Below are 27087 nucleotides of genomic sequence, written 5' to 3'. Positions count from 1 at the left end.
TAATTTAGGAGATAGATTATTAGATTATATCTACTATAATTAGACTTATATATAGAGAGCTTTAGCTACCCTTACTAGAAGGTAAAGAATTAGTAAACCTTCCTTACTAGAGCTCCTGCTTTTTATTAGGCACTTAGTAGTAAGCTGGCAGTTGATTAGATAGTGGGTCATGCAGGGGTATTAATCAGGATTGATCGGGATTGATCGGGATCAAGATGCTCCATGATCCAGTTGTTATCCCTCCTGCAACAATACCCCTATATAACCTACTATCTAATTAACTACTAGCTTACTACTAAGTGCCTAATAAAAAGTAGGGGCTCTAGTAAGGAAGGTTTACTAATTATACACCTTCTAGTAAGGGTAGCTAAAGCTCTATATATATAAGTCTAATCGTAGTAGATACAATCTAATAATCCATCTCCTAAATTATTCCTGACCTTAGTGATCCGAATTTCCACAGAGATCTAAAGCATCAAAAGTACGGATACCAATTCTTGTTTTTCTCTTTTTTTTCTGAGCGACATGGCACAGTTCTATGTAGCCGAGATGACACTGCATCTGTCTGCACAATCAATATCTGTGATTGCAATTCGGAATATAGGCTTTCGTCATCGCTTACGTTCAAGTGTTTCTGGAATAGCCAAGTTCATGCCGTACACAAAACCTCATTCGTTTCAACTCGTGTGGCCAAGCACTGGTGAATTCGGACTGATTGCGAAGGAGTCGCTTTCAGCTATACCTAGGTAAACTATTCATGCCGTGTATGATTTTCGTTTGTATGAGTTTGATTGTTGGCATGCCGAGTGGTTACAATAGTTGTGACATGTTGACTGTCACGTGAAGAGAATGACTTCAGTGAATACGTGTGGAAATGAAGCTATCATTGTACCAATAGACCCCGCATGAAAGCTGTTGATATTGCTTCTATTGCGAAGGTGGCACAATAATGTTGGTTTCTATAGTGCTTGTTTCTGTGTAAGATTGTGGATGGAATCGCGATTCGCCAGGGTTGAGATCTTTGAGGCGAAACAGGAGGAAACATGTGGTAGCGAGTTGAAGTGTGTTTTGGCTTAAATACATGATGGATGAAACATGGCTAGCATTCTTAGTAAGACTTCGTTTTGCATAACACTTTTTCACATGGAGACATGGATAGATGAAATATCACTGTGGCTGCATTGTTTCATAGCGAAAACATTGGCATAACCGTATTGTCCAATCTGCAGTTAAGCGCTACGGTATTGGCACAAGTAAGGTGCGAGTTTCTTTAAACTGTCGCAATATGTACATGAAAGAAAGGCTACCAAAGAATTCTCTGTCCGAGTATACCTTGCAGCATGGCCGTCTGTCCCACACTTAAGTGCAGATGTTCCTGGCACCATTGCCTGTGAGGGACCACCTGGTAGGGTTGGCCGTGCAAGGGCTCTCGCGTACCGTGGTGCCATCAACCCTCAAAGTGATAGCAATGTCCCTGCTGTTTTCGAACTCATCACGAGCTGCAAGACGGACTTCGCCTCCACCGTTGACAGTTCCGCCCCTGATGTTGAAGTTGTAGCAGTTCTCGATGAGAACGGCGTTGTTGCCCGTGTTGGCGATGTCGACAGTGGTAATCTCTGCACCACCAGAGGCGGAGACACAGAAGACACCTCGGCCTCCGCCGCGAGCCCTGACCCTGTTGACCCTGATGTTGGTGGGGTACGCGTTGTTGAGTCTGCCAGCTTCGTTGGCAAATCGAAGAGCCGCATAGCCGGTGCCAGTGCCGCAGTTGTCGCAGTCTACGGTGCCGATGTTGGCGTTGGTGACCTTCTGGATCAAGAGGCCAGACTCTCCAACGTTTCGCGCAACGACGGAGTCGATCTCCAGTCTGTCAATGTTCCAAGTCTCAACACAATGGGAGCTCGCTCCATTGCAGTTGATGGTACCCATCCTAACGTTGGTGTTGGCTGCACGATCGCGGTCGAATCGGATGCCGATACCTGCATTGATGTTGATGTTGATGTTGCCCAAGGTAAGATCCCTGGTGCCAGAGAACCGAAGACCAAAGTAGGACGAGCCAGCTAGCGTAAGGAAAGGAATGTTGACACCAGTCTGGTCGGTGACTTCAATGCTTCCCCTGCCACTCCTGACAGCGGCAGTAATGGTCCCGCAACCTTCAAAGGTCTTTCCATTCTGGATCGTGATGGTGTTGGCCCCGATGTTACCGGAAGCAATAACAGAGACACGCTGGCCACTGCTGATGCCGTCGATTGCGGTCTGGATAGCAAGACGGTAGTCGGAGCCGGTGTACAGAGTCGTAGATCCCCTAGTAGCCGTGAAAGAGCTGCCAGAGCCAGTGACCCTCGCGTTTGGTGTACCCGAGCCACATTGAGCTGAAGCGACGGAAGCGAGTGCAAGGACTGCTGATAGACCCGAGATGTGAACCATGATGGACAGAGGGAGGGAGGGGAAGTAGAGGGAGGGAGGGGAAGTAGAGGGAGGGAGGGGAAGTAGAGGGAGGATGAGGGGAAGCGGATGCAGGCGGTAGGGAGAAATATCTGGCGCAGAGCGCTCCTTAAAGTACTTGTCCGATTGTTTGAAACAACGACTCTGGGATGGACATGTCGGTCCTATCGATTGCTGGTCAAGAATAAACAACACCTCGGACGGTCACCGTTCTTCGAAGCTTTCGGGCCAAAGTAACTCCATCAGTGGCGACAGACCGCAAGTTTGTTGCTAGGCACTTCCCTAGCAGGGACCATATAGTAGTACTGCTCATTTCAGGGACATGAATGAATTCCACCTATGAACAAACACTGTCGAGCGAAACGAGACAACATGCCGGGACTTTGATGTGCGGTCCTGATCGATATTCCGCACGCCACGTCTGTTTCAGCGGCTGCACCCCAGACGGCTTGGACAAAACACATCACTGGGCACCTGGGCGCTAATTGCCGTGTTGTCGGCTCTGGGCTTGTCTCTTCCCATAGCGTTGCCAAGCGAAGAATATACGACACCGTACACCTGTACCGGACAGATGGTTCTCCAGGCACCGATGAACTACCATGTTGGGAGATGCCTCCTACTATGCACCCCATGCCCTCCTTGCAGCCTTCGGTGTGCAATCACCCAGCCATTATACGAGACCAACCGTCTGTGGAGGATGCCCCAAGCAGCAACGATCTACTTCCCCGCAGTGCAACACCGGTACAATGTGTGACTTGGTTGTTGTCTCCTGACCATCTCGACACGAACGTGTGCACCCCATTCGGGGTGAATCAATCCGCTTTCACTAGCGGTCCCGGTGGTCTTGGCGTGAAATTCTCCGCGGGTCGGTGTGGATGGCGTACATGTCTTGCCAATGTGGCCATGGATGACGACGGTGGGCTCTCCGCTGCCAAGCAACACCCCCAGCGGGCTCCCGGCGGGCTTTAAAACTCCGGTAGTTTCAACTCTGCTGTCGCGAACTACCAGAATGACGATACTCCAATTGTCCAGTGCTGTCAGAAAGGCGGAAAGGGACGATCCGGTCGGTGCGCGAACATGCCGCAAACTCCACATCCACGTTTCCTGCTTGTGACCTACAATACTGACATTGAAGCTGGCTGTGCCATACCCATGTACCAACCTAGACATGTAGCATGGGCAGTACCGATTCCCGAAGGTGAGAAAGACAACATTTGGCGCCTAGTGACTGCAGCTACACAGCCGTGGGCCCTTGTGCGACTTGAATCGAGACCATTGCGAACGTGGTCATGCCTCCGCCTTGTGCTACTGACTCGAGACGATGGCAAACATGCTTCCGCCATGTCGTTCAATGACCAGCGTTACCGTACAGGAAAGACTTGGTCCTGTCCATCAATGAAATGAACTTACAGTACTTCTGACCTCGGTCAACCACGCGTTCGCTGCGCCTTCTCCATTGCGCTGCCATTGACGGACGCCCTTTGTGTTGTGTTTTCCTTTTCTGAGAATACGTCGAACAATCCTGCACATGCGGTCGGTAAGGTATCGCTCCGATACTTCGTCAAAGACCCCATGTACTCGGGGAGACGTGTGTAGTGGTCAATGGATGAGGTCGCAAGGTCAACCGCCCATTGGTGGCATTGGGCAACCAGAGTCGATGTGGGTAGGGGGTGTGTGCGTATGGCGACTATATTGAGATTAGCGCCTATCCCTTTACAAGTCCGGATCCTCCGCTGCAGTTCAATCAATACTTTTACCCATATCTCTTCACAAGAAGCACCGACGCACGCCGACGACGCCCGCCCTCAGTCATCAATCGAGGTCTGTAATCCACCTATTTCATTTTCGGAGCGTCAGCGCTCAATAGTAAAATACCGTGCATCGCAGGACAGGGAGTAGTGTTCCAAGCCTACAATACTCCAAGATGGGGTGCTGATGGATCCAGCGGTGTGTTGGCGGAGTATACTTGTGCTGACGTGGAACATGCTTAGAAGTTAGAACAACATATGGCATTGGGTCAACAGGAGGCTCAAAGTTCGTTTGTGCCGTGTCCCGGTTGAAGCAGCCGCGCTTCTTGTTCGACAAGTGAATGAGCTGAGGTATGTTTATGCAATATCCATGCACTGGTCCACGAAGACCATTCATGAACAAGATGCCCATGAACAAGATACAGTAAGTTCAGAATACCGTTGCACGCCGCAGTCCCGCACCGTTCGGAAACGACCAATATGACAGGTACTTGCAACAAAGATTTCATGTAGGTTCTACAGCCTCACTGTTCGGGTTTGCTTGCGTAATCAGTCATCGTAGTACCATTTTACAACCCGTTTAGCATCCACTCCAGGACCTGGTTTTGCAACGCTTGAACATCATGTATCGCTGATTACTGGTACGCAGTGCCAGTGCCACCTTCATCGATCCACCTTCGCATCAGCGATAAGAGTTCGTTCTCCTTTTCCGCACATCGATCTGTATCGTGAGCGCACTGCTCCTGGCACAAGTACTTGCCTTTATCGTTTGAGTCAACAGGAAGACGAGGCGGAACGACGCTGATGCAAGTTGCTTGTCGTGAATAATGCTTTCCGATTTCCTCAATGGGATAGCTATCCACTGGACATGACTCTGGTGTGCTGTGTCCTGCTTATTGGAATCTTCCTCATGCTTCGACGACAAAGTAAAACTTTGTCCAAATATCATGAGCGCAGGGTGCCTGGAAGTGAGGCGACATGGTACAATTCGTCGTTCATGTGGTTGTCGGTGGCGGAGATCTACCATGGCATTTGACTTCGAGCCAACCGTTTGCCGTGGACCATTTTCAGTTCTTTTCTTTCTCTCAGCAATGATGAATTCGCATTGCAACGTAGTCTATTATTTGGAGAACAGCGGACTCTGCAAGATCCTTTTCTTAAATTTCATGTAGGCGTGGTTTCGTTTGTGAGTTGATGTTCTCATGTTCTTCCACATCCCCCCACGTGAAGCTTGGCCTGAATGGACGACAAAGTCTCGACGCTAGTCCTATTACAGCGACTAGTGCACACTCGCTTAGGCATCTCGAAATTCAGCGTCGCCCACCAAAAGTTTGAGGAACTTCAGGCCCATTCCATCGCCAGCGACGACAACCCCACACCCACCGAAACAACCCCCAATAATCATTCGACATGTCTGGAAAGCGTGGGTATGTGATACCTCTGAAGGAGAAGGAGAGGGAGAAGGAGCTGCTGCACCTCATACGAGAGATTGGATTCGCTAACATGGAAACTCTGCAGTCGTGGTTCTACCTCCGGTAACAAGCTGAAGATGACGCTTGGTCTGCCAGTGTACGTTTACCCTGTTCCAATGCGTTGCGATGCGACCGCTGCCCTCGAAGATTATGTTCGGTTTCGATGTCGATTGCGATTGCGATAGCCATGGCAATGGTGACGGCAAGATGAAAAGATCACAAAGAGACAACATGTATGAATTCCGGGCTAACGGAAACACACAGCGGCGCCGTCATGAACTGCTGCGACAACTCGGGAGCCCGCAACCTGTACATCATCTCCGTCAAGGGTATTGGTGCGCGTCTTAACCGCCTGCCTGCCGGTGGCGCTGGTGACATGGTCATGGCAACTGTCAAGAAGGGAAAGCCTGAGCTCAGGAAGAAGGTCATGCCCGCCGTCATTGTCCGCCAGAGCAAGCCATGGAGGCGAGCGGACGGTGTCTTCCTCTACTTCGAGGACAACGCCGGTGTCATTGTCAACCCCAAGGGTGAAATGAAGGGCTCTGCCATTACCGGACCTGTCGCAAAGGAGGCTGCTGAGCTGTGGCCGGTGTGTTGATCCACACACTTCCTCCCTTTCTCTGCTGACTAAACGTAGCGTATTGCGTCCAACTCTGGTGTGGTCATGTGAGGTGTCTCTTTTTCCGGCTTTCTGCAACATTCATGGGTCCACGGGCACGGCGAAAATGCATTTATGGGGTGAAGGAATTAGGAGTAGACATTGCACCAGCTCGCAATGGAACCGCCTTTGCACTACCAGTCAAATGAACATTACGACAATACAAACCACCTCTTCTTCCCATGGCGGTGACGGCGAAGGCCACCTCTCGTGATTCAAGGCGGGAAACATGCGATGAAAACGCTAACCAGAGGTGTCCAAGTTTGGACAGAACTATCCCTTGTAGGAAACTGCCATTCAAGCCCTTGGTATTATTTGCTTAGATGTCTGGCTCATTACCACACGTAAAACGATCGCACTCCAACAACTGGTACGCATCCTCCTCCACAACTTCGACTTGCGCCCACCTTATCTGCAACATGCTCACCGCATCTGCCGCCCTCTTCCTCGCTCCGACAAATTGCAAATTCTCGTTTCCGACTACGCCGGTTGTGACCAGCCCATTACTCGGCGCACCGATCCCATCTACTGTACCGTCGCCACCCTGCATAACGTTTGAATAACTCGTCAGCATGGTCTGTACGCCCGAAACAAAATCTTGGCCATCGAATTCGCAGTGGCCTCCGGTAGGTGTATTGTCCACAGTTTGCAGGTTGTTAATTTGGGCTGTCGACAGGCCCGCATCCGCAGCAAGCTGTTCATATGCAGTAATCGCCTGTGGAATGGCATCTTGAAGTAATGTGAGTTCTCCTGTTGTAGATTGGTAGTGGATCCTCGTCTGGCTCATGACCGTTGCTGCGTCTTGGAACTGCACCTGTGGCGGCATGGCACCGCAATTCAACTCCACGGCGCTGTTTGGGAAATTTTGCATCTGTGCTGGGATGAAGAAACCGGACATCAACAGACTACCTCCTGAGACACCAGTGAATACAACGGCGGATGCATCCATGGCTACGATTTTGGGCATCTCAGTGGTGATGAAGTCGCTGACAGCTTGTGCGTGCGCAACGCCATCGGTGCGGTCGAGGCCGGATCCCCCGCCCCAGAAGAGATTATCATCGGGTGCGAGAAGGGCGACACCCATGGTATTGGCCTGCACATTCTGATTGGGAAAGTCGAAGAAGGATTGGCCACCGTCTCCGTGGAGAAGGACGTTGGCGCCCATAGTCCCGTTAGCGGATGTTGCTGCTGCCCCCGGGACGCCTGAAGTGGTGAGGAATTGATCTGCTGGTGCGGAGATTTTGAAGCGGATGGGTAGGTCACTTCGATTCAAGTCAGCTGATTGTTTCTCCCAAGTTGGTTGGAAAGGCAAAACTTACTTCACCATGACGGTGTCATCGAGGATCGTCGAGCCATCTTGTGCTTGCGAGATGCCTTGGGGTATCTGAGCGGCTTGCTCCAGGGCCGTGGCACGCTGCTGTCCGCCTTGTCGACCGCCATTATTCCGCTGAGGGAGCGCGCTGGTCAGAGCCAGCAGGGACGTCCAACCGATGGCTTTGTACATTATAATCAACTTTTTTCACTTCCTGGAGCTCTCGCTCGGCTTCTAATCGTCTTCTGAACAAAAAAAACTATGACCCGAGAGGATTAAGTCAACAATTGAAGAAAAAAAGATACTGGAACCAGCCACAAGAATCAAAACAACAAGATAGACAGATAGAACAGCCCGCAACGTCTCCTCCATGTAAGATGCGGAGGGTACATCTCAACTTTGTACCTGCATTTTCTTCTCCAAACAAGCCTTGTGTCTTCCCTCCCCGCCCTAACCTCGTCACTACCTCGAACACGCAAAAATACCCCCCTCATGCAGCCCCCGATCCCGTGTCCCTTCCCACACAAGCCTCGCTACACTTGATAAGCTTCGCCTGTTTCGCATACGCCCATGTCCTTTGCAAGGCTTCGCCTGCTGGGCACCCTTTTTTTTCATCGCTGTTTGGGGTCTGTTTGGGGCCTGTTTTGTCTGGTTGGAGAGTGGGTGGGGTTGCATGGATGGAGTGGAGGGGGTGGAAGGGGTGAAATGGAATGGGGAATGGGTGGGTTGGATGAATTGGATGAACTGTTATGTGCCCTGGTTTTTTTGCGGGCGTGCGGCTGTGTTTGAGGGATCGGGGGTTGCTGCGTGAGTTGTTTGGAGGGGGGAGTGGGTGTTTCAGGATGGGGGGGGTTTTGTGGTACATGTGTTTGGGGTTTGGAGGGGGTGTTGAGACTACTATAGTATGTATCGGGATTGTGAGTTGGGGGATGTTGAGATGGAGGGGCTAAGGGAGTGGGAGGTTGGGTTGGTGGAGTACAATGGTACAATAATATTTTTGCGTGGTTTGCCAAATCTAACCCAGATATCATGATGACAGACTACCAAAATCCCAGCCCAGGTCATGCAAGACCCAACATCAACTCTCCCTACTCACATTTCTCTACCCCCTGTGTCCTCAAAAAGACTATCCCGAAACTAAACGGCCAATCTCTCCACCTCACTCACAAGTTTCGAAAGCCGCCCATCCTTTGCATCCTGCTGAATCATTTCCGCAGCCCCCTCGCCAATTCCATACGCCACCATTTGCGTATGTCCATTATTGACCTGCGGTATACTCGACATGTCCGCAACCCTGAGCTTTTGCACACCGCGGACGCGGAGACGGCTGTCGAGCACGGCGTCGATGTCGTCTTCGGGGCCCATTTTACAGGTGCCTGATGCGTGGTAGCCTGGATGTGTGCGTGAGTAGACTTGTAGGGATTCAATATAGCTGAGAAGGATAGAGAGGGAGAGAGAGAGAGCGTGTGTGTGTGTGTTTGTGAGACTTACAAGTTGTAGCATGTTGACGAACATGGGGTTCCCAGTCCTCGCGTTTGGTGTACGTGTGATGTGATAGATTAGCGGGCCAACTCCCCTTGATACAATCCTTTGTGCCGGCTCCATTCATGACAATCTCGTTGGCGAATCTGCAGGCTTCGCTCATGACGAGCATATCCAGCGGATCAGCGAGGTAGTTGTGGTCCACCACCGGATTGTCCATGGGATCCGCACTCTTCAGCACCACCGTGCCGCGCGAGTGCTGATTAAACAGCAAGGTGCACAGCGCAAACGCGTGTTTCTCATCCACGGGGAAATCCGTGTACTGTTTCGGGCCCCCGTACAGTTCTGTGTTCCAAAATTCGATGTTGGGTTGGTTGGGCGCGAGACCCATTGGGTCGCGACCGGGCTTTCTGGCTGCCTCGTTCCAGAGCGCAGAGTCTTTGAGGCGGTCTTCGAGGCGAGCGTAGCCGAATACGCCAAAGGGGAAGGTGGAGAGGATGCCGGATTTCTTCTCTTGGTAGAGTTTGTAGGTGCTGGCCATTGCATCACCGTGGTAGGCGAGGTAGTCGTTTGTGAGGTTTGGTTCCGAGACTTCGTAGAAGATGAAGCAGAGCTGGTGGGAAGAGAAGAGTAGAGTATGTTAGTACATGTGGTTTCGTTGCTCATTTCAATGTTCAAATGTATACGTACGACATGGTCCATTAGGTTCTTCCCTACACCGGGGAGATCAACATGGCACTCGATTCCGTGCTTTTCCAACTGCTCTTTTGGTCCGATACCAGAACGCATCAGAATCGCTGGACTACAGTATGCACCTGCCGTGACCAAGACTTCCTTGCGCGCTTTATACTCGATCTTCTGCCCCGTCTTCGAGAAGGCTGCAACACCCGTCGCAGTCAACTTGCCAGAATCTTCAGACAAGAGCAGTTTGTCAACCGTGACCTCTGTTTTGATAGTGATGTTATCCCTCTTGTAGTTCTTGGTCACGAAATCCGCAGCCGTCGTTCGGATACCCTGATGCACTGTCCTCGGCACATCGCCGCAACCATGTGGTGACTCCCCCGTTGAGAACATATCCGGGTGATATGGCAATCCCGAATCAATCATACTCTGCTTTACACGCTCGGAGATGGGTGCCAGATCATGCGGCGCGATGTGCAAAGGTCCATCAGTACCATGCACCGACATATCAGCCTCATGCCAGTCTTTTCCATGAAATGTCTCCGACTTCTTCATATATCCCCACATCTTCTCTCCAGTCCACTCCTCCATGCCCCAATCGTCATAGTCTTGCTTGGTGCCCCGTATACACAGTGTTCCATTGACTCCACTGCTTCCTCCCAGAAATCTACCCCTCGACACCTTGACTTGCCGATTGTCGACTGTGGCCATGGGCTCCGTGACAATGTTCCAGTCAGTCTCCGAGTCAAAATTCTGGCTCCAACCACCGGCCATGTGCACGTTTTCAAGATCTGCATTGTCGGGTCCGGCTTCAAGAATGAGGATGCGGGCGTCGAGGTCTTCGGCAAGACGGCCAGCGATTACGCAACCAGACGTACCGCCGCTGGGATGTGTCAGTATACGAGTTAAGTTAGAATTTCTGTCGGGTCTTCAATTGTTGGTGATACGCCCAAGGACGTCGTTTCTGATGGTGCCTCTTACCCGCAAATGATGTAGTCGTAGACTTGATCGTTCTTCGCCGAGTCCACACGTTCCAGAGGCATGCTGATGGTAGTACAATTTCAGTCTATTACTACACCTTGGCCAAAGGGAATACCCAACAACTGTCACCCTTATGATCCAAACAGTTGGTTTAAAGCACTCGTCGTCTATCCACCCCATAAGTCGTCGCACGGAACACATCCGCCCCCCTTCCGCAGCCACAAGGCAACTACAATCAGTCATTCTCCTTCTGCCTAATTCTTACCGCTCAGTACCGTACCTAGCCATCACCTATCAACCAACCATCTGTCGCGTGAGTAGCGCCATGCTGCTCGTAGCTGACAGCCAACCCACCTGTGAGACGAGACGTATTGGTTGGTAACAGAGACGCACGGGACAGACGGCTGAAGTCAAAAAGAAGAAGTATGGTACGTAGGTAGGATGATGCTACCACAAGTGCGGCACGGAACGAGTGCGGAAGGTAATCAAGGCTTCTCGGCCAAGACCGGAACTGAAAAGAAGGTGCATCGACTAGCTCCCCGCCCCGCGGTTCCTTAAATGCGGGGGACTACCCTAAATGCGTATGTATGAGTACTGTAGTAGTCTTATATAGACTGGGACGTTCGTACACATGGTCCTGAAGCCAAACGGTAGATATTTGTATAGATAGTATCCTAATAACCCTGTGGTGTAAAGCGAGAGACAGAGAGCTAGAGAGATGGGGTAAGTACTCCTAGGGCAACATGATATTAATGTACATAAAGTGAATACACTACCTAGTCTATCCAAATCTTCAAAATAATCACCAACACCCCAACACCCCGTCATGTATGCTAAACGTGCCGAATATGCCTACCCGTTAGCACGTGCCTGTCGTCCGCCATTCATGCTACTTGCATTTCTCGTCCCATTGATTGGCATCGCTTTCTCAACCTCAGGCTTCGACGCTACCTCTTGAACCCGATGACCTTGTTTGTCTTGATTCTTCGCAACACTCTTTTCCCATGTGCTCGTCAATCCCCACCCCAGGAAGCAAATAATCAGCACTAAATCCAGCACATGCACGGCCCACCACCAATGCTGAATGCCAACCCCACACGTCGCAAACTCAAACACCCACTCGCCCTTTTCTCCCTTGCTCTCATCGAACCATGCTGACAAGAAGCCTGCATAGCCTGAAAATTCGCCCATCATGCTGCGTAGTGTGATCTCGCGGAGGTGCGGTGCTTCGTTGATGGCGAGACAGTGGTTGGAGGGCGACATGTCGTAGGCAAGGGGTGGATAGTGGCGGGCACGCCATTTGGGGATTTCGGGTTCAGAAATCGGCGCTGGAGGTCGAGTAGATTCGGTATCATTGGGAGAGGACAGCGACATGTCAGCGTCGAGTGGAGGTACAGCCATGTTCTCCTCTTCAGCCGTGGGGACTGGCCAATACGCTTCCTCCTTCTTTACTCTTTCGAGTGAACAAGAGCTTTCTATCCCTGGCTGTCGAATGTAATGCACGACATCACAGCCTTCATGATCATGCCCGTTCACCACTACACCTCGCCGCCCTAACCCCCTTCCTTCAGCCTCTTTATTCCCACTCAATCCGAATATGCCCTCTAGTATAATCTTGCTCGCATGGCCAGATAGCATATTCTGTTCCCTGACCCCCTGGCCATCTTCGAAGAAGTCAAAGTAGGGAGAGTCAACACAGATACCCTCTTCCTTCTCAAGCGGAATGTGGGTTAGTAGGATTGTAGCGTGCGTTTTGTCGTGTACGGGGCGGGAGTTCATGATGATGTGGTTTGTGAAGTCGTAGGTCTCGGTTTGGAGGTCGGCGGACCAGGCGGGTGTATCGAGGTTCATGGTGTTCAGGATTACGAGGCGGAGGGCTGGCGGGGGCTCTTCAGTGGGTGTGCTATTGGGCCGTAGGTGCGGTGGTAATTCGAACCAAATGTCCCAATTGACGCTTCCAAAGGCCCGTTCAAAGCGCTCGATGCGCGATTCGTCGAGATCGCCAGCGTAGCCCACGTCGTGGTTCCCTGCAATATTGATGACGCGCTTGCTCCAGTCCTTGTCTGCGCCGAGGACTTCTGTCGTGCCACCCCATGCTGTCTTTCTCTCTTTCTTGCTGTCCTCGCCATATGTTGTGCCCTCGTCTTGTCCGTCTGAGCCCTTTTGTACCTCCTCGTTGACCTCGCCTGGTTCTGCATCGTGATTCTCTTCCACCGGCTGGATACCCAAGACGCGATCAGGCACATTCTCCAAGCCCCTCATCACAACCCCCCAATATCGTCCCGCTCTCTTCCTAAACTCTCCGTTGGTGACCCATTGACTGCCCAGCAAGTCGCCCAAGACGGCAATATGCGTAGGCTCCGTCGCCCATCTCAGGCTACGCACAATATGTGCAAGGTATAAGTCGTTGCCCCAGAGATCCACCGCCTTTCTCTTGCCTTCTAACCATCTACGCGCGTCCTGCACCGCACCCTTGGCCGCTTCCACAACGACATGACGGCTCTCCGCCCACGTAGCTGAAGCCCGCAGCTGTTCGGGGAAGAGTTCAAGCGAGGGAAACACCAGCGCTTCGGGGTCCGGAAGCGACGAGTCACCCTCGAGTTGCGGATCGCCCAAGGCCAGCAATCGAAAGGGCGCAAGCAAAGTCGTGTTGGTAGGCGGCGGTGTGGGGAAGCCACAGGAGTGGAAGATGGGGTATAGGTACAGCCATAGGGTGCCAGTGAGTGCTAAGGGCAGTAAAAGCAGGGCGATGCGGCGGAAGAGGCGGGAGAACTGCATTGATGCATGTCCAAGAGGTCGATCAACGATAAGAGGTAGTCTAGGTCGAGAGGTCTTCTGGTCTACTATGGGGAGTATGCAAGAGTGTAGATAGTGGGCATGCGAGGGTGCATGTGCAAGTCCATTGTTAGTTATATGGCGGTAGGCGCATATAGCATGGCATGGCATTGGCATCCACTGTCCACCACCTCCCAGGGAGAGCTATCTCTGCAAAAGGGAAATTAGGGGTCGGGCCAAGAGGGGCGGGCGTGCAGCCAATCACAGACGCGCATTTGCGGGGAAGAAAACAGGCCCCAATCACTGTCACATTTCACCGACTCGACTCTCTACCTCCACGCCCACCCCTTCTTCTACCCATTGCATGATCGAGCCCAGGTCGTACTTAGTACATATACCTTCTCTGGTATATTCATTGCCCCGACAGTATACTAGGGCCGGTAAGCCAGCGGGATAGCACAAATCCCACACCCTCCCATGTCGTTCCACATCAAACATATGCACAAGACAACAGACCCAGCGTCGTAATGGAACTACAGACCTATTGCTAACCCAGCAAATCACCAAGAGCACTGCCAGGCTTGGCTCCGGTCTGCGGTGCCTGTGCAGCTGGTGTGCTTGAACCAGATGCCGGTGTCCCCCAAAGCCCTTGGCTCGTCTTTTGCTTGGCCAGATCGCCCATGGTGACCTTCTGTGTGGGGGTCGAAGACTTCTTTGGTGCAGCTCCTGCCAGCAGCGATGCGAATGCATCACCGCCAGCCTTCTTGGGAGCAGCTCCTCCTCCTCCTATCTTTCCGCCTGTGGACACCATGGAGGGCGTGGAAGCACCCGACTGAGGCGCCAACTGCGGCATCGACGTGAAGTAATTGGGTCCCGACGCTTGGTATCCAGAGGGCTGTGGGGCTTGGGACATGGCCGAAGCCATGGGTGGTGGTGATGCCATTTGGTTTGCAGCTGGTGGTGGAGACACAGTCGCAAACAGGTTGTTCAGGCTGTTGTTCTGGGCGGACGACTGAGCTTGGGGCGCGGCGAATTGCGTCGATGAAGTAATCGTCGACGTGGAAGCGGGAGGCGCCACGGTGAAGGCTGCTGGCTTTGAGGCCTGGGCTGCCGGTGCTGCAGGCGCGGCAGACTGGAAGTCGTCAAAGTCGTCATCGTCTCCAAAGTCAGCCCCTGTCGATGCAACGGCTTGCTTGCCTGCTGAATTCGAGGCGGGCGCAGGCTCGTCGTCCCAGGCAAGCAGGTCAACGACTGGCTCGGGTGCCTTTAGTTTTGGCTTGGCTTCCTCCTTCTTTGCTTCTCTCCTCGCTGGAGCTGCTGCAGGCTCCTTTCTCCGTGGTGCAGGGTTGGTTTCGCCCTCGTCATATTCATCGTACTCGTCGAAGCGGTCGCGGCGCTGTTGCGTGTCTGCGAAACCGGACTGGTTGCCCCCAAAACCCCCGCCGTCGCCGTAGACCTCACCCCTATAGCCTCCAAAGTCTGATTGCTCACTGCCGAATCCACCATACCTGCTGCTGCCCCCGCCGCTGCCGCCTGAGAAGCCCCCACTACCGGAGAAGCCGCCAAGACCCGCTCCGCCTTCGACGCCTCCAAATTTGTTGCGGTTGGCGCGTGCCTTTTTGCGTTCGGTGCGGATGCGGTCGACATCGCCGAGTAGCTCTGCGAGTTCCTTGGCCCGGTTGCGCACGTTGATGCCTTGGTCCTTGCCATTCTGGTCGATGAAGTGGAATTGCCGGAGCATCTTGAGGAGGGAGACATGGGCGCGCGCATCATCTATGACTCTCTCAGAGCCGTTCTTGATCAGGAATTCGAGTAATTGAAGTGCCTGCGTCGGTCAGCCAGATCAGCGAAAGGCTGAAGGCCGCTATACCTTGTAGATTTGTCGCCATTCCTCAGACGCCTTTTCAGTGAAGCGCTTGTAGATCATAGGCATAATCTCGTTGAGCAATTGGCTGTGAAAGTATGTGAGCAAGTGTCTGCTCGTTCATGAGCTTCCGTCAGGCACATACTAGTTAAACGTGGCATTGGCGATCTCCTGCAGCATGGTCGAAGATGCACCTATATATCCGTCAGCCATGACCTCTTGTATACTGCACCCAATGGAACTAACCCCATGGCTCGTTGTTGGTCGCTTCGCGCACCTTTGCCTCCATCTCTGTGTAGTTCATCACCGCTGCACGGCGCGTTAGCCCCGGTCCAGCAGGCCTACGCTCCTAGGCCACAACATACCATTCTGAGCTTTGCGAAACCCAGCTTTGAGGTCATAGAGTGTGAGATTGCTGACTTGCTCTTTCAAGCTGCTCAGATCCATATTGGGCGAGTCTCTGTGTGTGTGTCCGTGTGTGTGCGGTGCGGGTGGTTGTGGGTGTGCTGGCAAGTGAAGAGTGCTTTGAAGGGCAAGATGCAGGTGGCAGCTGACTATTGCGAGCGGCGCACTCGGCAATCAAAGTTCTCTTCGGGCGGACACCTGAGACTTGAGTCTGTCGCTTTTCTCGAGATGCGTGTTTGAACTTTGACGACGTCCACCGCGGAGGCCATGGAGTCCAGACAGCCGCACTGCCCGGCACGTGATACTGGGCACCAAAGCTCGGGCCTCACCCCCAGCTCAAACTCAGCTCTCGGTGCCAACCACGGGGCATTTCGCAAGAGTCAGCGTGATGAAGAAATCAGATCAGGGACAGACGATGCATTGGGCCATAGAAGACAATATCGAAATAAGGTACCTATGTCCACCCAAAGTCGGTCCTACAAGGAAAGAAAGACAGGTAGAGGGCCCCCTCGACGATCGATCGACGTTGCAATGGACAGGCCGCATTGGGGAACGCGCTCGGGTGCTGGAGGCACGCTTCGATGATGCAGCATCTAAACTTTTTCCGACTGGCCTTTTGCTGAATTTCATCTCGACGCACGACGCACCACATACAGCTTTGCATTGTTTCCATCTGTCAATTGTATTATAGGACGCTGTTGTACACTGCCATTGAAAGCTTTTGTTCCCTGCGCCCCCTTCCCATCCTCACAGTCAGCGCATCAAATCGAGCTTCAGTATTTGGTTGTGCAGCATCGACCAAGTACAGTTCCTACCTGTAAGATACAACCCAGCATGTTATTGTTTTGTGAAAGCCCCCAACTTGAGACTCGGTTTCCTTTCTTTTTTTCTTCCCCCCCCCCCCTCCCCCGGGTGTCACCAGACGCTCCGCAGCTCACCCGCGATTCACCGCCAAGGGATCTGGGCTGACTACCTTGTGCAGTTCCAGGGCTAGCTTCAACACCCCGCGCTTCCAACAATGGTGGGGCTCATGCACTCTCCCTCCGCAGCTTTCTCGGCCTTGCGCGCAGCGAGAAGTTCTATTCGCGCTCCAGTGAACAAGCGCTTCTTTACTCCTTCAGCATCCAACATGGCCATCAAGGCATACTTTGACTGCTCATGGACCGGCCCGGTGGTCGAGGTCGACGCCCAGGGCAACGTCACTCGTACCGGCGACGTCAAGGGTGAGTAGACATGCCACTTTTCAGAAATGGATCCATGCATGGATGAAGAGCGTCGTCGCGCGTGGCTCCACCATCCTTGTACCATGTTTCTCCAAAGCACCAGAGTGCATCCATTCACTGACTACCACTGCCACTACCACTAGCTCAAACCGGCCGCATCAACTTCGAACTATTCGACGATGTAGTTCCCAAGACGGCTGAAAACTTCCGCGCTCTCTGCACCGGCGAGAAGGGCTTTGGGTACAGCGGCTCCAAGTTCCACCGCGTCATCCCCCAGTTCATGCTTCAGGGCGGTGACTTCACCCGTGGCAATGTAAGTCTATCGACATGCGATACATCAAGAGAGACAGCAGCTCACAGAAATCTAGGGCACTGGCGGCAAGTCCATCTACGGTGAGAAGTTCGCCGACGAGAACTTCAAGTTGAAGCACGACCGCCCCTTCCTCCTGTCCATGGCCAACGCTGGGCCCAACACGTGCGTCTCGAAAAGTCTACGTAAAGACACACTGGCTAACAGGAGATAGGAACGGCTCCCAATTCTTCATCACAACCGTCGTCACCTCGTGGCTCAACGGCAAGCACGTCGTCTTTGGCGGCGTCCCGGACGGCGATGTCGAGTCCTACAAGGTCGTCCGCGGTATCGAGGCCGTCGGTAGCCAGAGCGGCGCCGTCAAATACAAGGAGGGCCCGCCTACCATCACGGATGCTGGTGCCCAGAAAGGTAGATAATGAGCTAGACTGGGCCCATGCGCATACATTCTCGCGGTTTCTGCCATGGCTATTGTCCTGGACCTAGAGACACAGCTTTAGCTTCAGCTTCCAACTATGAGCGCCAGCCAATCTGAAACCACCCTGTTATGAGATACTATTTCGTTGCCAGGCTCGCTCGCATGTACCGTTGTGAAATCTCTCGCAGTGCCTCTTTTCTTTGTCTTCCCAGCGCAACTTTTTTTGGTCGCAAATAGGGAGGGGCAGACGACTACCCCGCACCAACGTCATAGCTGCGAACAGCAACCGTCAGCTTCACTTCCTCCCATCGTCCAGACACAACACACATGCATAGACAGGAACTCGTGGTAAAATGATTACACAATGCTATCCGGAGTCAGCTAATGAACCTCGAACGAGTCTCGTCGTGTACATGTATGCTCTCGAGCGGTAATGTTGCACGTTAGTATCGCTCCAAACGCGTCTTGTCCACTGACGAGTCGGGTATAGCCGTATAGCCAGTCCCCTAACGGCGTGAATGGTTAGATCATGCGATCTCGGGGCCGCAAAAGGGCGTGGAATTGACAACAGCTTGACATCGGCATTGCCTCGTCAAAAAGCCATTTGCATGCCTCATCTACCTTCAACCTGGCCGTATTTGACTGATCATCTCATGTGCTAATTCCAGTATAACAGGACCCTCCCTTCGTAGCTTGGATTCTAGTCAAAATTCTTCAACATTGGATTTGAACGTAACATATCCACAATGTCACCGCCTCTTCACGCAGCAACCCACGGCATCCACGCCGACGACCGCATCAACATCTTGACCGATGTCGCCCCTCCAATTCACACCTCCACCACCTTCCGCTATCCTCACAACCCGGAAGAGCTTGTCGCCGTCCCAACGGAAGATGAATATATTGACCTTCAAACCCCCTTGATCTACTCTCGTCTAGCTTCCGCAAACATCAATCGACTGGAAACTATTCTCGCGCCTCTCATCTTCCCCGAAGCCAAGGAGGAAGAGTTGGAAATCTTAGCCAACCAGGTCGTCAGCTACAGTAGCGGCCTCAGCGCTTTTCACGGACTGCTGGTCGGTGTGGTACCCAAAGTCATCGCAATCAGTGGCGGCTATCATGGCTGCCATGGCGTGATTGAACTTCACAAGCGCATGCATAACGTCAAGACTGTCGATCTTCATGCCGATGACAAGGCTTGGGATGCGGCTGGTCTAGGGAAAGGTGACCTTGTACACCTTGAAACGCCACTCAATCCAACGGGGGAAGCATTCTCTATCAAAAAGTACGCAGATCGTGCACACGCCCGAGGCGCACTTCTCAGCGTTGACGCCACATTCGCGCCTCCAGGATTGATGGACGCGTTCAAATGGGGAGCCGACATCGTCATGCACTCTGGCACAAAATACATTGGTGGACACAGCGACATGCTCTGTGGCATACTCGCCACACGTGTCGGCGACGAGGGCCTCACACTTGCCAAAACATTCCGTGCCGACCGCATCTTCCTCGGCAGCGTGCTAGGCAGTCTGGAAGGCTGGCTCGGCGTCCGCAGTCTGCGTACTCTAGAGCTTCGAGTGCAACGACAAAGCAGCAACGCTGAAAACTTGGTCTCATGGCTGCACGACTCCCTCTGCGGCAACGGCGCAGACGCCGAGCTGGTGAAGAAAGTAGTGAGCAAGGTCACCCACGCCAGTCTGCAAAAAGACGACATGCACTGGCTCAAACCGCAGATGCCAAACGGATTCGGTCCCGTCTTCAGCATGTACACGCACGAGGAGATGCAGGCCCGCACTCTACCCTCGAAGCTGCGCTTATTCCACCACGCGACCAGTCTCGGTGGTGTGGAGAGCTTGATCGAGTGGAGGCGCATGAGCGATATCGAGGTCGATACGCGGCTGCTGCGCGTGAGTGTCGGTGTAGAGAATTGGGAAGACCTGAAGAATGATCTTCTGAGTGCGTTCAGGGTGCTTGCTCAGGGGAGCGAGTCAGTGGGCGGAGATGGTAAGGGCAAGGTGCAGGTTGGACAGGATGGGGCGAGGATGGTGGAGGCGGGGAGCGGTGCTGTGTAGAGTGCTTTGTTCTCATGTACGAGGCGGCTTGAGGGTGAGTTCTTGTCTACGAATGAAATATCATATATTAAAGCATTGGTTATATTGATTCCGTCGTGAATCTTTCCGATGGAATATTGATGGATTTTGAAGCAATTAAATGGCTAGTCCTTTGCTTTGCTATCGTCTAATACACAGACTCGAAATACATTCCGAAGCCTTTCACTAGCATTTCTATTTGAGCAGTTGATGGCAGATCTCTTGGATGACCTTGTGCTCATTATACATGTGCATACTAATGCTTCGAAGAATTCTACTCACCTGTCGCTGTGGAGTCGGTCTGCTTTGCTTTCCTTTTATGGGGTTTCGACTTGCCATCCAGCGCGAAAAGACAGCTTATGTTCACAGAGAATGTAGCTGCCGTTGTTTTGCTTTAGTCACTACAACCCCTTGTTCCTCAAGAACAGAGTTTTGGCTTTGCTAGTAGCAATCGGTAGTAAACATCTGCTCACTCGGTAGGTAAGCTGGCCATCATGCCACTTTGTGGTTTCTATATATGGAATATAGAGCTCCGAGCCTCCTTGTCGATACTCAAGTGAACTTCGTCGACGTCTCCGGGAGAGCTGGGAGAGGCTGGATGATGGCTTTCGTGTGGTGTATATTTTCCATTTCAATGCGGTCCAGCTCGTATATATATACCCCTCTACTCTTAAATTTGATGTTTGATGGTGCTGGATTTCTTCCTGAGCGCAAGGTATAGCCGTGCTTTCAAAGTGCTGAATCACTAGTGAATACCCCAGTGAAAGCCATGCACGCCTACGAAATTCAAGTGAAAAGCGCGGTTTAGTTTGTGTGACGATCCATGGCTCCTTGAAGAGACAATCGCTCACTTGTAAAATCCCAGCTTGCCACCAATATACTCACACATCATAACCATCTTCGCCGCGTGGTCAGATTGCTTATACACTTCGTCTTAATCCATCCTCGGATTCTGTTCCAACGCCATGGACTCTCCTACAGCCACAGCCCTATTTCCCTGCGAAACCCTTCAAACAGCCATAGCTCCAAGGGCGAATGGAGCCTGGGTGCAAAAAGAACTCATCCCGTTCCTTGACACCGTTTCCAGCGCATGCAGGAGAGGCGATGAAGCTGAATAGATAGCCTGAAGGATTGTTCACAGGTATGGAGTGCGAGAAAGGTCTCTCTCGCCTGCCGAAGAATGTCCCCATGGTACCGGTAGTTGTAATTGTAGATATCTCTTGCTGTCAGGACATTGGAACCGCGACGCACTGGTCGTCAGCTGGATTCACTCCACTGCCAAAATCCAAAGTTCAACCCCTTCATCGGTATTGCAACACGCCTCTTTCGCTAAGGCATCGCGTTTATACCTTTCGAGAAGGAGGTCGTGCAACGCAACGTTGTTATCCTCCCCGCCTATTTCCAAGCCCTTGGCTGTGGTACACCGCGACTAAGAAATCCCAATTAGGCAGGCGGATTGCGCGAACTCCGAGCGAATCCTGCTGGGGCAACTGTGCCGTGAAATCGCATCAGATTGTGTCTGAATTCTTTACATCGATGGACCGGCCTAGGTATCGGTCACTTGCGATCGAAAGCTCGTCTTGCTAAAACACGACAAAGGTCGTCATCACTTCCACATCAACATTGTTGTGGACTCGACTTGTTCTACTCTGTCTTTCCTGTCTATCGCGTTCGACCATCAAGGCTGTACGGTACCGGTGTAGATATTCACCCACCAGCACGGCACCTTGGCATGCATTGACACTACTTCCGCCAGGTGATTTTAGAGTGGAAGCTCCAGCCAGCCGTTATCTTTTCCACCTTAGCATCACTTGGCACCTCTTTTCTAGACGTTTGCCATGCGTTGGTGGCAATTTGGGTGAGGCTGGGTGGCATATGTGAGCCTTTGTCTTCCAACAGCACATGCCTCTCTTATCCTAAATCTGGGGGGCCTTTGCTTGGTACGACGGCTTTGGATGCTTCTCCTACGCGCTTACCGGCGGTAATACCATGGAAAATGGACACTTGGGACCAACTGGGCGTGATCCCGTCATCCTTGGACATGCACAGCGAATGATATGGTCGTGATAGCAGACCCGAGGAGCGCATGTGGTGGATCTTGGAAGACGGGAGCTTGGTTGCTCGTGTCATCCCTGTGCAACTCTGGCCCGGTGTCCAAGTCTGGACACTAGCAATCTGTCTATATGAAGTCGGGCATCGACCAGTCCTTGAAATCTAGGTGTTTGTTTCCCTCGTCCATTCTGAGCTTCTAAGCATTTGCGGTCAAGGGCGTGTTCCCAAGTCGCTCACGGTGATTTCTTTTCGCCTCATTGGATTACTCCTCGATTGAGCACTGTCGTTCTAGCACTTCGCCATGGCGCTCAACACCAATGTCAAAGCCAGCCTCGAGATTACCAAGGGAGCTACGGCAGAAGACCCCATCCCACTCGATCTCAGCTCTACCAACTCATTCAAGGACGAAGATGTCCGTCTCCTAGGACCTTTCCCGACCGAGGAAGAATGGGCGACTCTGCCACGAGTCGCTGGGAGAATCGTAAGCCAACATCGCCTTGATATCTGATAGGCTCAGATCTAACTTTTCCAAAAGCCCTGGCAGGCTTGGACTGTCGCTGCAGTCGAGTTTGTGGAACGTTTCTCTTATTATGGAACGAGTGCTGTTTGTATGTTACAAGCATTGCTAGTGCCCCCAAAATGGCTCACTAATGATACATCCAGTCGTCAACTTCATCCAAAAGCCGCTCCCACCGGGCTCCAACACGGGAGCTGGGTTCCTGAAGAATCCCGGTTCTGGTGCCCTTGACATGGGCCAGCGAGCGTCCACAGGTCTGACCATGTTTAACCAATTCTGGTCTTACATCACTCCGCTCGGTGGAGCCTGGCTCGCGGACGAATACTGGGGCCGGTACAAGACCATTCAATACTCCAATGTTCTTGCTGTCATCGGTCATGTTATCCTCATCATGTCTGCCATTCCTCAGGTCATTGTCAAGCCCAACGTTGCCATTGCAATCTTTGCTGTTGGTCTCGTCATCATGGGACTAGGGACTGGTGGCTTCAAGTCCAACATTTCGCCTCTGATTGCAGAGCAGTACAAGGACCAAAAGGCTTATGTCCGTGTCAAGAAGAATGGCTTGAAGGAGATTGTTGATCCCGCCACCACGACGGCCAGGATCTACATCTACTTTTACTTCCTCATCAACTGTGGATCCATCTGTGGATCCATCGCAATGGTCTACTCGGAACACTTTGTCGGTACGTGTACCTTGTCTCAAGTTGAGACTGCTATTATCTCTTCGTGGCCTCCAAGGGCGGGGTGACTGGGGATGAATTCTTTGGCTGACAGTTCTAGGCTTCTGGCTCTCCTACACCCTACCCACTATCTGCTATCTCCTCTGCCCCGTCATCTTGATCGCGATGAAGAAACACTACAAGTTGACTCCTCCCACGGGATCCGTCATGGGCAAGGCTTTCAAGCTCATCCGCCTTGCTATCAAGCATTCGCCCAAAAAGAACACATTCAAGGACGAGGGATTCTGGGAGCGTGTCAAGCCCAGCGCGTTCAGCCAACGCGGCGAGTCTGCGCCTGCATGGATGAGTTTTGACGACGCGTGGGTAGACGAGGTCAAGCGTGGAATCTTGGCTTGTAAAGTCTTCCTCTGGTACCCCTTATACTGGCTGGTAAGTGTCACCTAGTCGACAAGACAACATGTCAACATGGCTAATAAGAAAATCCCAGGCCTACAACCAAATGAACAACAACCTCGTCTCTCAAGCCAACACCATGAACCTGGGCTCCACCCCCAACGACATCGTCTCCAAGCTCAACCCCATCTTCATCGTCATCCTGATCCCCCTGATGGACTTCTTCGTCTACCCCGGTCTCCGGAAGATGGGTGTCCAGCTCTCGCCGATCAAAAAGATCACGGCCGGCTTCGCCCTATCCTCCTTCGCAATGGTGTCGGCATGCGTCATCCAACACTACATCTACACCATGTCCCCCTGCGGCAACCAAATCAACAAGCTCAGCAAAACCCGCAAGGACTGCCACGCAGACATTTCCGTCTGGGTCCAGGCTTTTCCCTACGGTCTCATCGGCATGTCCGAGATTCTAGCCTCCATCACAAAGCTCGAGTACGCATACACAAAGGCGCCCAACAACATGAAATCCACCATTCAAGCCGTCGCACTCTCCACCTCGGCCGTCTCAGCTGCCCTGGGTCAGACGCTTGTCAGTCTGTCAGAGGACCCGCTGTTGGTGTGGAACTATGGATCCGTCGCTGTGGTCGCCATGTGCGGTGGTGTCGGGTTTTACCTTACGTTCCGCAGCGCTGACAAGCATGAGGATGCGATGAACAATATGAAGGAGAGCACGTATATTGGTGGGCGGGAGATTGGGGATGCAGAGAACGTGGAGCACCATAGTGTACGCGATGAGAAGAACGAGAAGGGGGCTTTAAACTAGGCGACAGGATTATAGGGGAGTTCCATGATGATGATGATTAGATAATGCACGTTGACATGAAGATAAATGTTGTTGTACGCAATGTATACCCCGGTTTTGTAGTACAAATTAATCATGATAATTAAAGCAAGTTAGCAAACACAATCTCACAAAGTTAGCATGCAGGAACCTTTCAATACAGATCTGCAAGTTTAATACTCCTACTTCTACATCCCTTACTTACTATACTGACTTACCCCAGGCCAAAAAATATGCAAATCTTATTTCCGTCACCCCAGCACTACCAAAATTCCCAAATCCCGAATCCCAAAAAATTGTCAAAAAGAACAGAATCAATGCCCTATGGCTGAATCGAACAACCGCTCTTCGCATTACAAGTGCGACGCCTTACCGCTTGGCCAATAGGGCTGGAATAGCTGATTATGTATTCATTCTGTTTTTTAAAACATCTATATACTCGTTTGATCAAGAATCTTCCAGCGTTTTCGAAAGCCCGACTTTTCCGTTTGGCACGAACGCTCTGTGGACTGCGGTGACACACGCATCCCTAGTTACGGGTAACGAGTGGAGTGGGGCAGTGGATCCCCGAGTCCTAGTCACGACTCAGAAGTTGGTGAACCCCGCCATCGTGCAACACACACCAAAAAAGAGTGCGAAAATAGTAAAAAATTTGTGGTAAAAACACAGTTGACAAGTCACTTTGCAGCAAGGCAGGGTTTGCATGGGATATTGCTTGTAAATTTACGCTATCAAAATGGTAATCTTTTTCAAACGTGAAAATTGGTGTCCGGATTTTTGCTTTATGCAAAGGGACTTTACGCTTCGGGTGGATTCGAAGACCCCAGGTGCCAACGCCATGCTAATGCTATGCTGCCGAATTTGGCTGTGCCGGAATCATGACGCAAAAGAGAGCCAAAGAAAGAAAGAAAGCGATGCTGAAAGAAATAAAAAATCCACCAGGGGAAAGGAAAAAGTCGTCAACTGGTGTGAGTTTAAGCAAGGCCAAAGTAGCCCTTGACTCTTCTCCTTAGCTCAGCACCCATGGCCTTGCGCGTGTCCTGTGTCCGTGTCGCAGCCTCCTTGTTCTCGCTTGCCCTGCGGAGCAAGAAGTTCAGGCACTCGGTTGTGGTGCCCCAGGTCATGCACTTGACGACCTTGGCCTGGGTGTCCTTGTGCATGATGGGGTCCTGGACCAGGGCCTGGGAGATCTCGTCTGCCATGCCCTGCAGCTGCGCGTAGGTGAGGCGGGGCAGCTTGTCAGCGGGGGTGGTGAGCATTTTCTCGGCGCGGAGCTTCATGGCTTGCTGGAGGGAGTGGGCGTTGTGTGTTGCGAGGACGACCTCGGTGCGTGGGAAGGGGGTGCCGGGGGTTGGGGCAGAGACCTTGTCGGTCCACTGTTGGCGGATGACGGCTTCGGCACAGGCGTCGTAGTTTGCATCTGTACCCTCTTTGGTGTCAAAGGTGATTTCCTTGGGCTCAGAGGTCAGGTATGCGCCACGAACTAGCTTGACGCCGGCAATGTAGCCTTCTTTGGAGGCCTTCTCAAGGTGCTGGGCCATGCGCTTGGAGATGTCGCGGAGGTAGCACTGGTAGGTTACGTAGAGGACTGCACGGCCTCTTTCGGGGGTGTTGTACATCTTCTGAAGCTGGGTGGTCCACTTCTCGAGCCCGAGGTTGGTGGCTTCTTCTTCGGCACCGGGAAGGAGGCTTACGCCCTTTGCTGCAGCGGCGTCGCAGGCGGCGATAATGGCATCCCACATCTCAGGGGTGGCCTCTTTCTGGTTCTGAAGAAGGTAGAGCGCGTGACGACCGAGACCAGACCATCTGAAAGGCTGTTACTATCGACTCGAGGGAGGCTTACGGCCATGCACTTACTTGAGTCCGACAAAGTCGCCCTCCTTGGCCATATCCACACTCTGTAGCATCCCCTTCCTCCACACTTCGACCTCCTTCTTTGTCTCTTCGGCCGTCGGTGCTGCCCCGCCCAGTACCTCAAGAGCATATTCGAACAGGATGCCGCCATAGCCCAGCGTCCGAGCAAAGTCGGTGTTCCGCACAACCTCGTCCTTCTTGTCGCCAACACAGAACTGGGCATAAAAGGTCTTCTTGAGCACACTCTGCAGAATAGGGTTCTTATCAATGTTCATGAGAAAGGATTTGGAGTCCAGCATCTTCCGTAGGATGTTGAAGCAAAATGTGAGCAGGACTGGCGAGGAAGACACGGCAGTGATGAGATACGATCGCAGCACCGAGGAGGTCGGGAGACGATCTAGAACGGCCTTTGTCTGTGCTTGCCGTTGAGGTGTCTCAAGATTGAGGAGCTGTGAAGGGGTGGAGGCGGGAGATGGTGTTGGGGCAGTGACATCTCGCCGTGAGCTGGAGTGTATGAGGCGGGGGGTCTGTGTGAGTGTGCGTCGAGTGTGGTGGATGGTCAGGCTCTGAAGGCACTGAAGTTGCCGTAGTCTTGATCCCATTTTGGATGTGTGCGTGTATATGTGTATGTATGTGTGTGTGTGTGTGAGAGAGAGAGAGAGAGAGAGATAGCTGTGGGAGAGAGATGATGTGGGTGAGTTTTGTATAGTCGTCCAAGTTAGGGGTCCCAGGCCTTTGTAGTGAGTGCAGCAGGTGGATGGTACGGCCGAGTGTTTCGTAATCCTACCGAGTGATTGAAATGGGGGCGATTGGGGTCTTGTGACCTGCTTGCCATGATGAATTTTGACGCCATATATAGGTACCGCCAGACGATCTTCCATTTGATCCA

The 27087-nt window shown here is 52.3% G+C and overlaps 11 protein-coding genes across 11 annotated transcripts; 4 read left to right on the top strand and 7 right to left on the bottom strand.

Moving 5' to 3' along the window:
- Nucleotides 1–1359: 1359 nt before the first annotated feature.
- IAQ61_010620 (uncharacterized protein) lies at nt 1360–2427 on the bottom strand (the record flags this gene model as incomplete). Its single annotated transcript, XM_003834580.2, has 1 exon — nt 1360–2427. The coding sequence occupies one exon, from the start codon at nt 2425–2427 to the stop codon at nt 1360–1362; it is 1068 nt and encodes a 355-aa protein (XP_003834628.1).
- Nucleotides 2428–3872: 1445 nt separating this feature from the next.
- On the bottom strand, nt 3873–4206 carry IAQ61_010619 (uncharacterized protein; the record flags this gene model as incomplete). The annotated part of the gene is made up of 2 exons (XM_066098855.1): nt 3873–4132; nt 4197–4206. The coding sequence occupies 2 exons, from the start codon at nt 4204–4206 to the stop codon at nt 3873–3875; spliced, it is 270 nt and encodes an 89-aa protein (XP_065951013.1).
- Nucleotides 4207–5900: 1694 nt separating this feature from the next.
- On the top strand, nt 5901–6263 carry RPL23A (60S ribosomal uL14 domain-containing protein; the record flags this gene model as incomplete). Its single annotated transcript, XM_003834579.2, has 1 exon — nt 5901–6263. One exon carries the CDS (start codon nt 5901–5903, stop codon nt 6261–6263), a length of 363 nt encoding a protein of 120 aa, XP_003834627.2.
- Nucleotides 6264–6642: 379 nt separating this feature from the next.
- Nucleotides 6643–7827, bottom strand: IAQ61_010617 (uncharacterized protein; the record flags this gene model as incomplete). The annotated part of the gene is made up of 2 exons (XM_003834578.1): nt 6643–7585; nt 7643–7827. The coding sequence occupies 2 exons, from the start codon at nt 7825–7827 to the stop codon at nt 6643–6645; spliced, it is 1128 nt and encodes a 375-aa protein (XP_003834626.1).
- Nucleotides 7828–8602: 775 nt separating this feature from the next.
- On the bottom strand, nt 8603–10841 carry IAQ61_010616 (uncharacterized protein; the record flags this gene model as incomplete). Its single annotated transcript, XM_003834576.2, has 4 exons — nt 8603–9026; nt 9127–9730; nt 9808–10681; nt 10780–10841. The coding sequence occupies 4 exons, from the start codon at nt 10839–10841 to the stop codon at nt 8773–8775; spliced, it is 1794 nt and encodes a 597-aa protein (XP_003834624.1). The 3' UTR covers nt 8603–8772.
- A 790-nt stretch (nt 10842–11631) lies between these two features.
- On the bottom strand, nt 11632–13557 carry IAQ61_010615 (uncharacterized protein; the record flags this gene model as incomplete). The annotated part of the gene is made up of 1 exon (XM_003834574.1): nt 11632–13557. The coding sequence occupies one exon, from the start codon at nt 13555–13557 to the stop codon at nt 11632–11634; it is 1926 nt and encodes a 641-aa protein (XP_003834622.1).
- A 173-nt stretch (nt 13558–13730) lies between these two features.
- IAQ61_010614 (uncharacterized protein) lies at nt 13731–16164 on the bottom strand. The gene is made up of 5 exons (XM_003834573.2): nt 15784–16164; nt 15665–15727; nt 15564–15612; nt 15425–15506; nt 13731–15379 (listed from the first exon to the last, which is right to left on the bottom strand). Exons 1-5 carry the CDS (start codon nt 15863–15865, stop codon nt 14102–14104), a joined length of 1554 nt encoding a protein of 517 aa, XP_003834621.2. The 5' UTR covers nt 15866–16164; the 3' UTR covers nt 13731–14101.
- Nucleotides 16165–17775, top strand: CSR1 (phosphatidylinositol transfer protein csr1; the record flags this gene model as incomplete). The annotated part of the gene is made up of 5 exons (XM_003834572.2): nt 16165–16640; nt 16806–17046; nt 17190–17359; nt 17415–17521; nt 17571–17775. The coding sequence occupies exons 2-5, from the start codon at nt 16842–16844 to the stop codon at nt 17773–17775; spliced, it is 687 nt and encodes a 228-aa protein (XP_003834620.1). The 5' UTR covers nt 16165–16640; nt 16806–16841.
- Nucleotides 17776–18520: 745 nt separating this feature from the next.
- IAQ61_010612 (uncharacterized protein) lies at nt 18521–19846 on the top strand (the record flags this gene model as incomplete). The annotated part of the gene is made up of 1 exon (XM_003834571.1): nt 18521–19846. One exon carries the CDS (start codon nt 18521–18523, stop codon nt 19844–19846), a length of 1326 nt encoding a protein of 441 aa, XP_003834619.1.
- A 1595-nt stretch (nt 19847–21441) lies between these two features.
- IAQ61_010611 (uncharacterized protein) lies at nt 21442–24485 on the top strand. The gene is made up of 5 exons (XM_003834570.2): nt 21442–22397; nt 22452–22524; nt 22580–23116; nt 23214–23542; nt 23601–24485. The coding sequence occupies exons 1-5, from the start codon at nt 22218–22220 to the stop codon at nt 24324–24326; spliced, it is 1845 nt and encodes a 614-aa protein (XP_003834618.1). The 5' UTR covers nt 21442–22217; the 3' UTR covers nt 24327–24485.
- Nucleotides 24486–25318: 833 nt separating this feature from the next.
- Nucleotides 25319–27079, bottom strand: IAQ61_010609 (uncharacterized protein; the record flags this gene model as incomplete). Its single annotated transcript, XM_003834569.2, has 2 exons — nt 25319–26150; nt 26202–27079. The coding sequence occupies 2 exons, from the start codon at nt 27077–27079 to the stop codon at nt 25319–25321; spliced, it is 1710 nt and encodes a 569-aa protein (XP_003834617.2).
- Between the last annotated feature and the right edge of the window lie 8 nt (nt 27080–27087).

The sequence above is a fragment of the Plenodomus lingam genome, assembly GCF_022343315.1.
Source record: "Plenodomus lingam strain CAN1 chromosome Unknown contig_9, whole genome shotgun sequence".
NCBI lineage: Eukaryota > Fungi > Ascomycota > Dothideomycetes > Pleosporales > Leptosphaeriaceae > Plenodomus > Plenodomus lingam.
The sequence above is the reverse complement of the archived record's forward strand: the minus strand, read 5'-3'. Positions and strand labels throughout refer to the sequence as shown.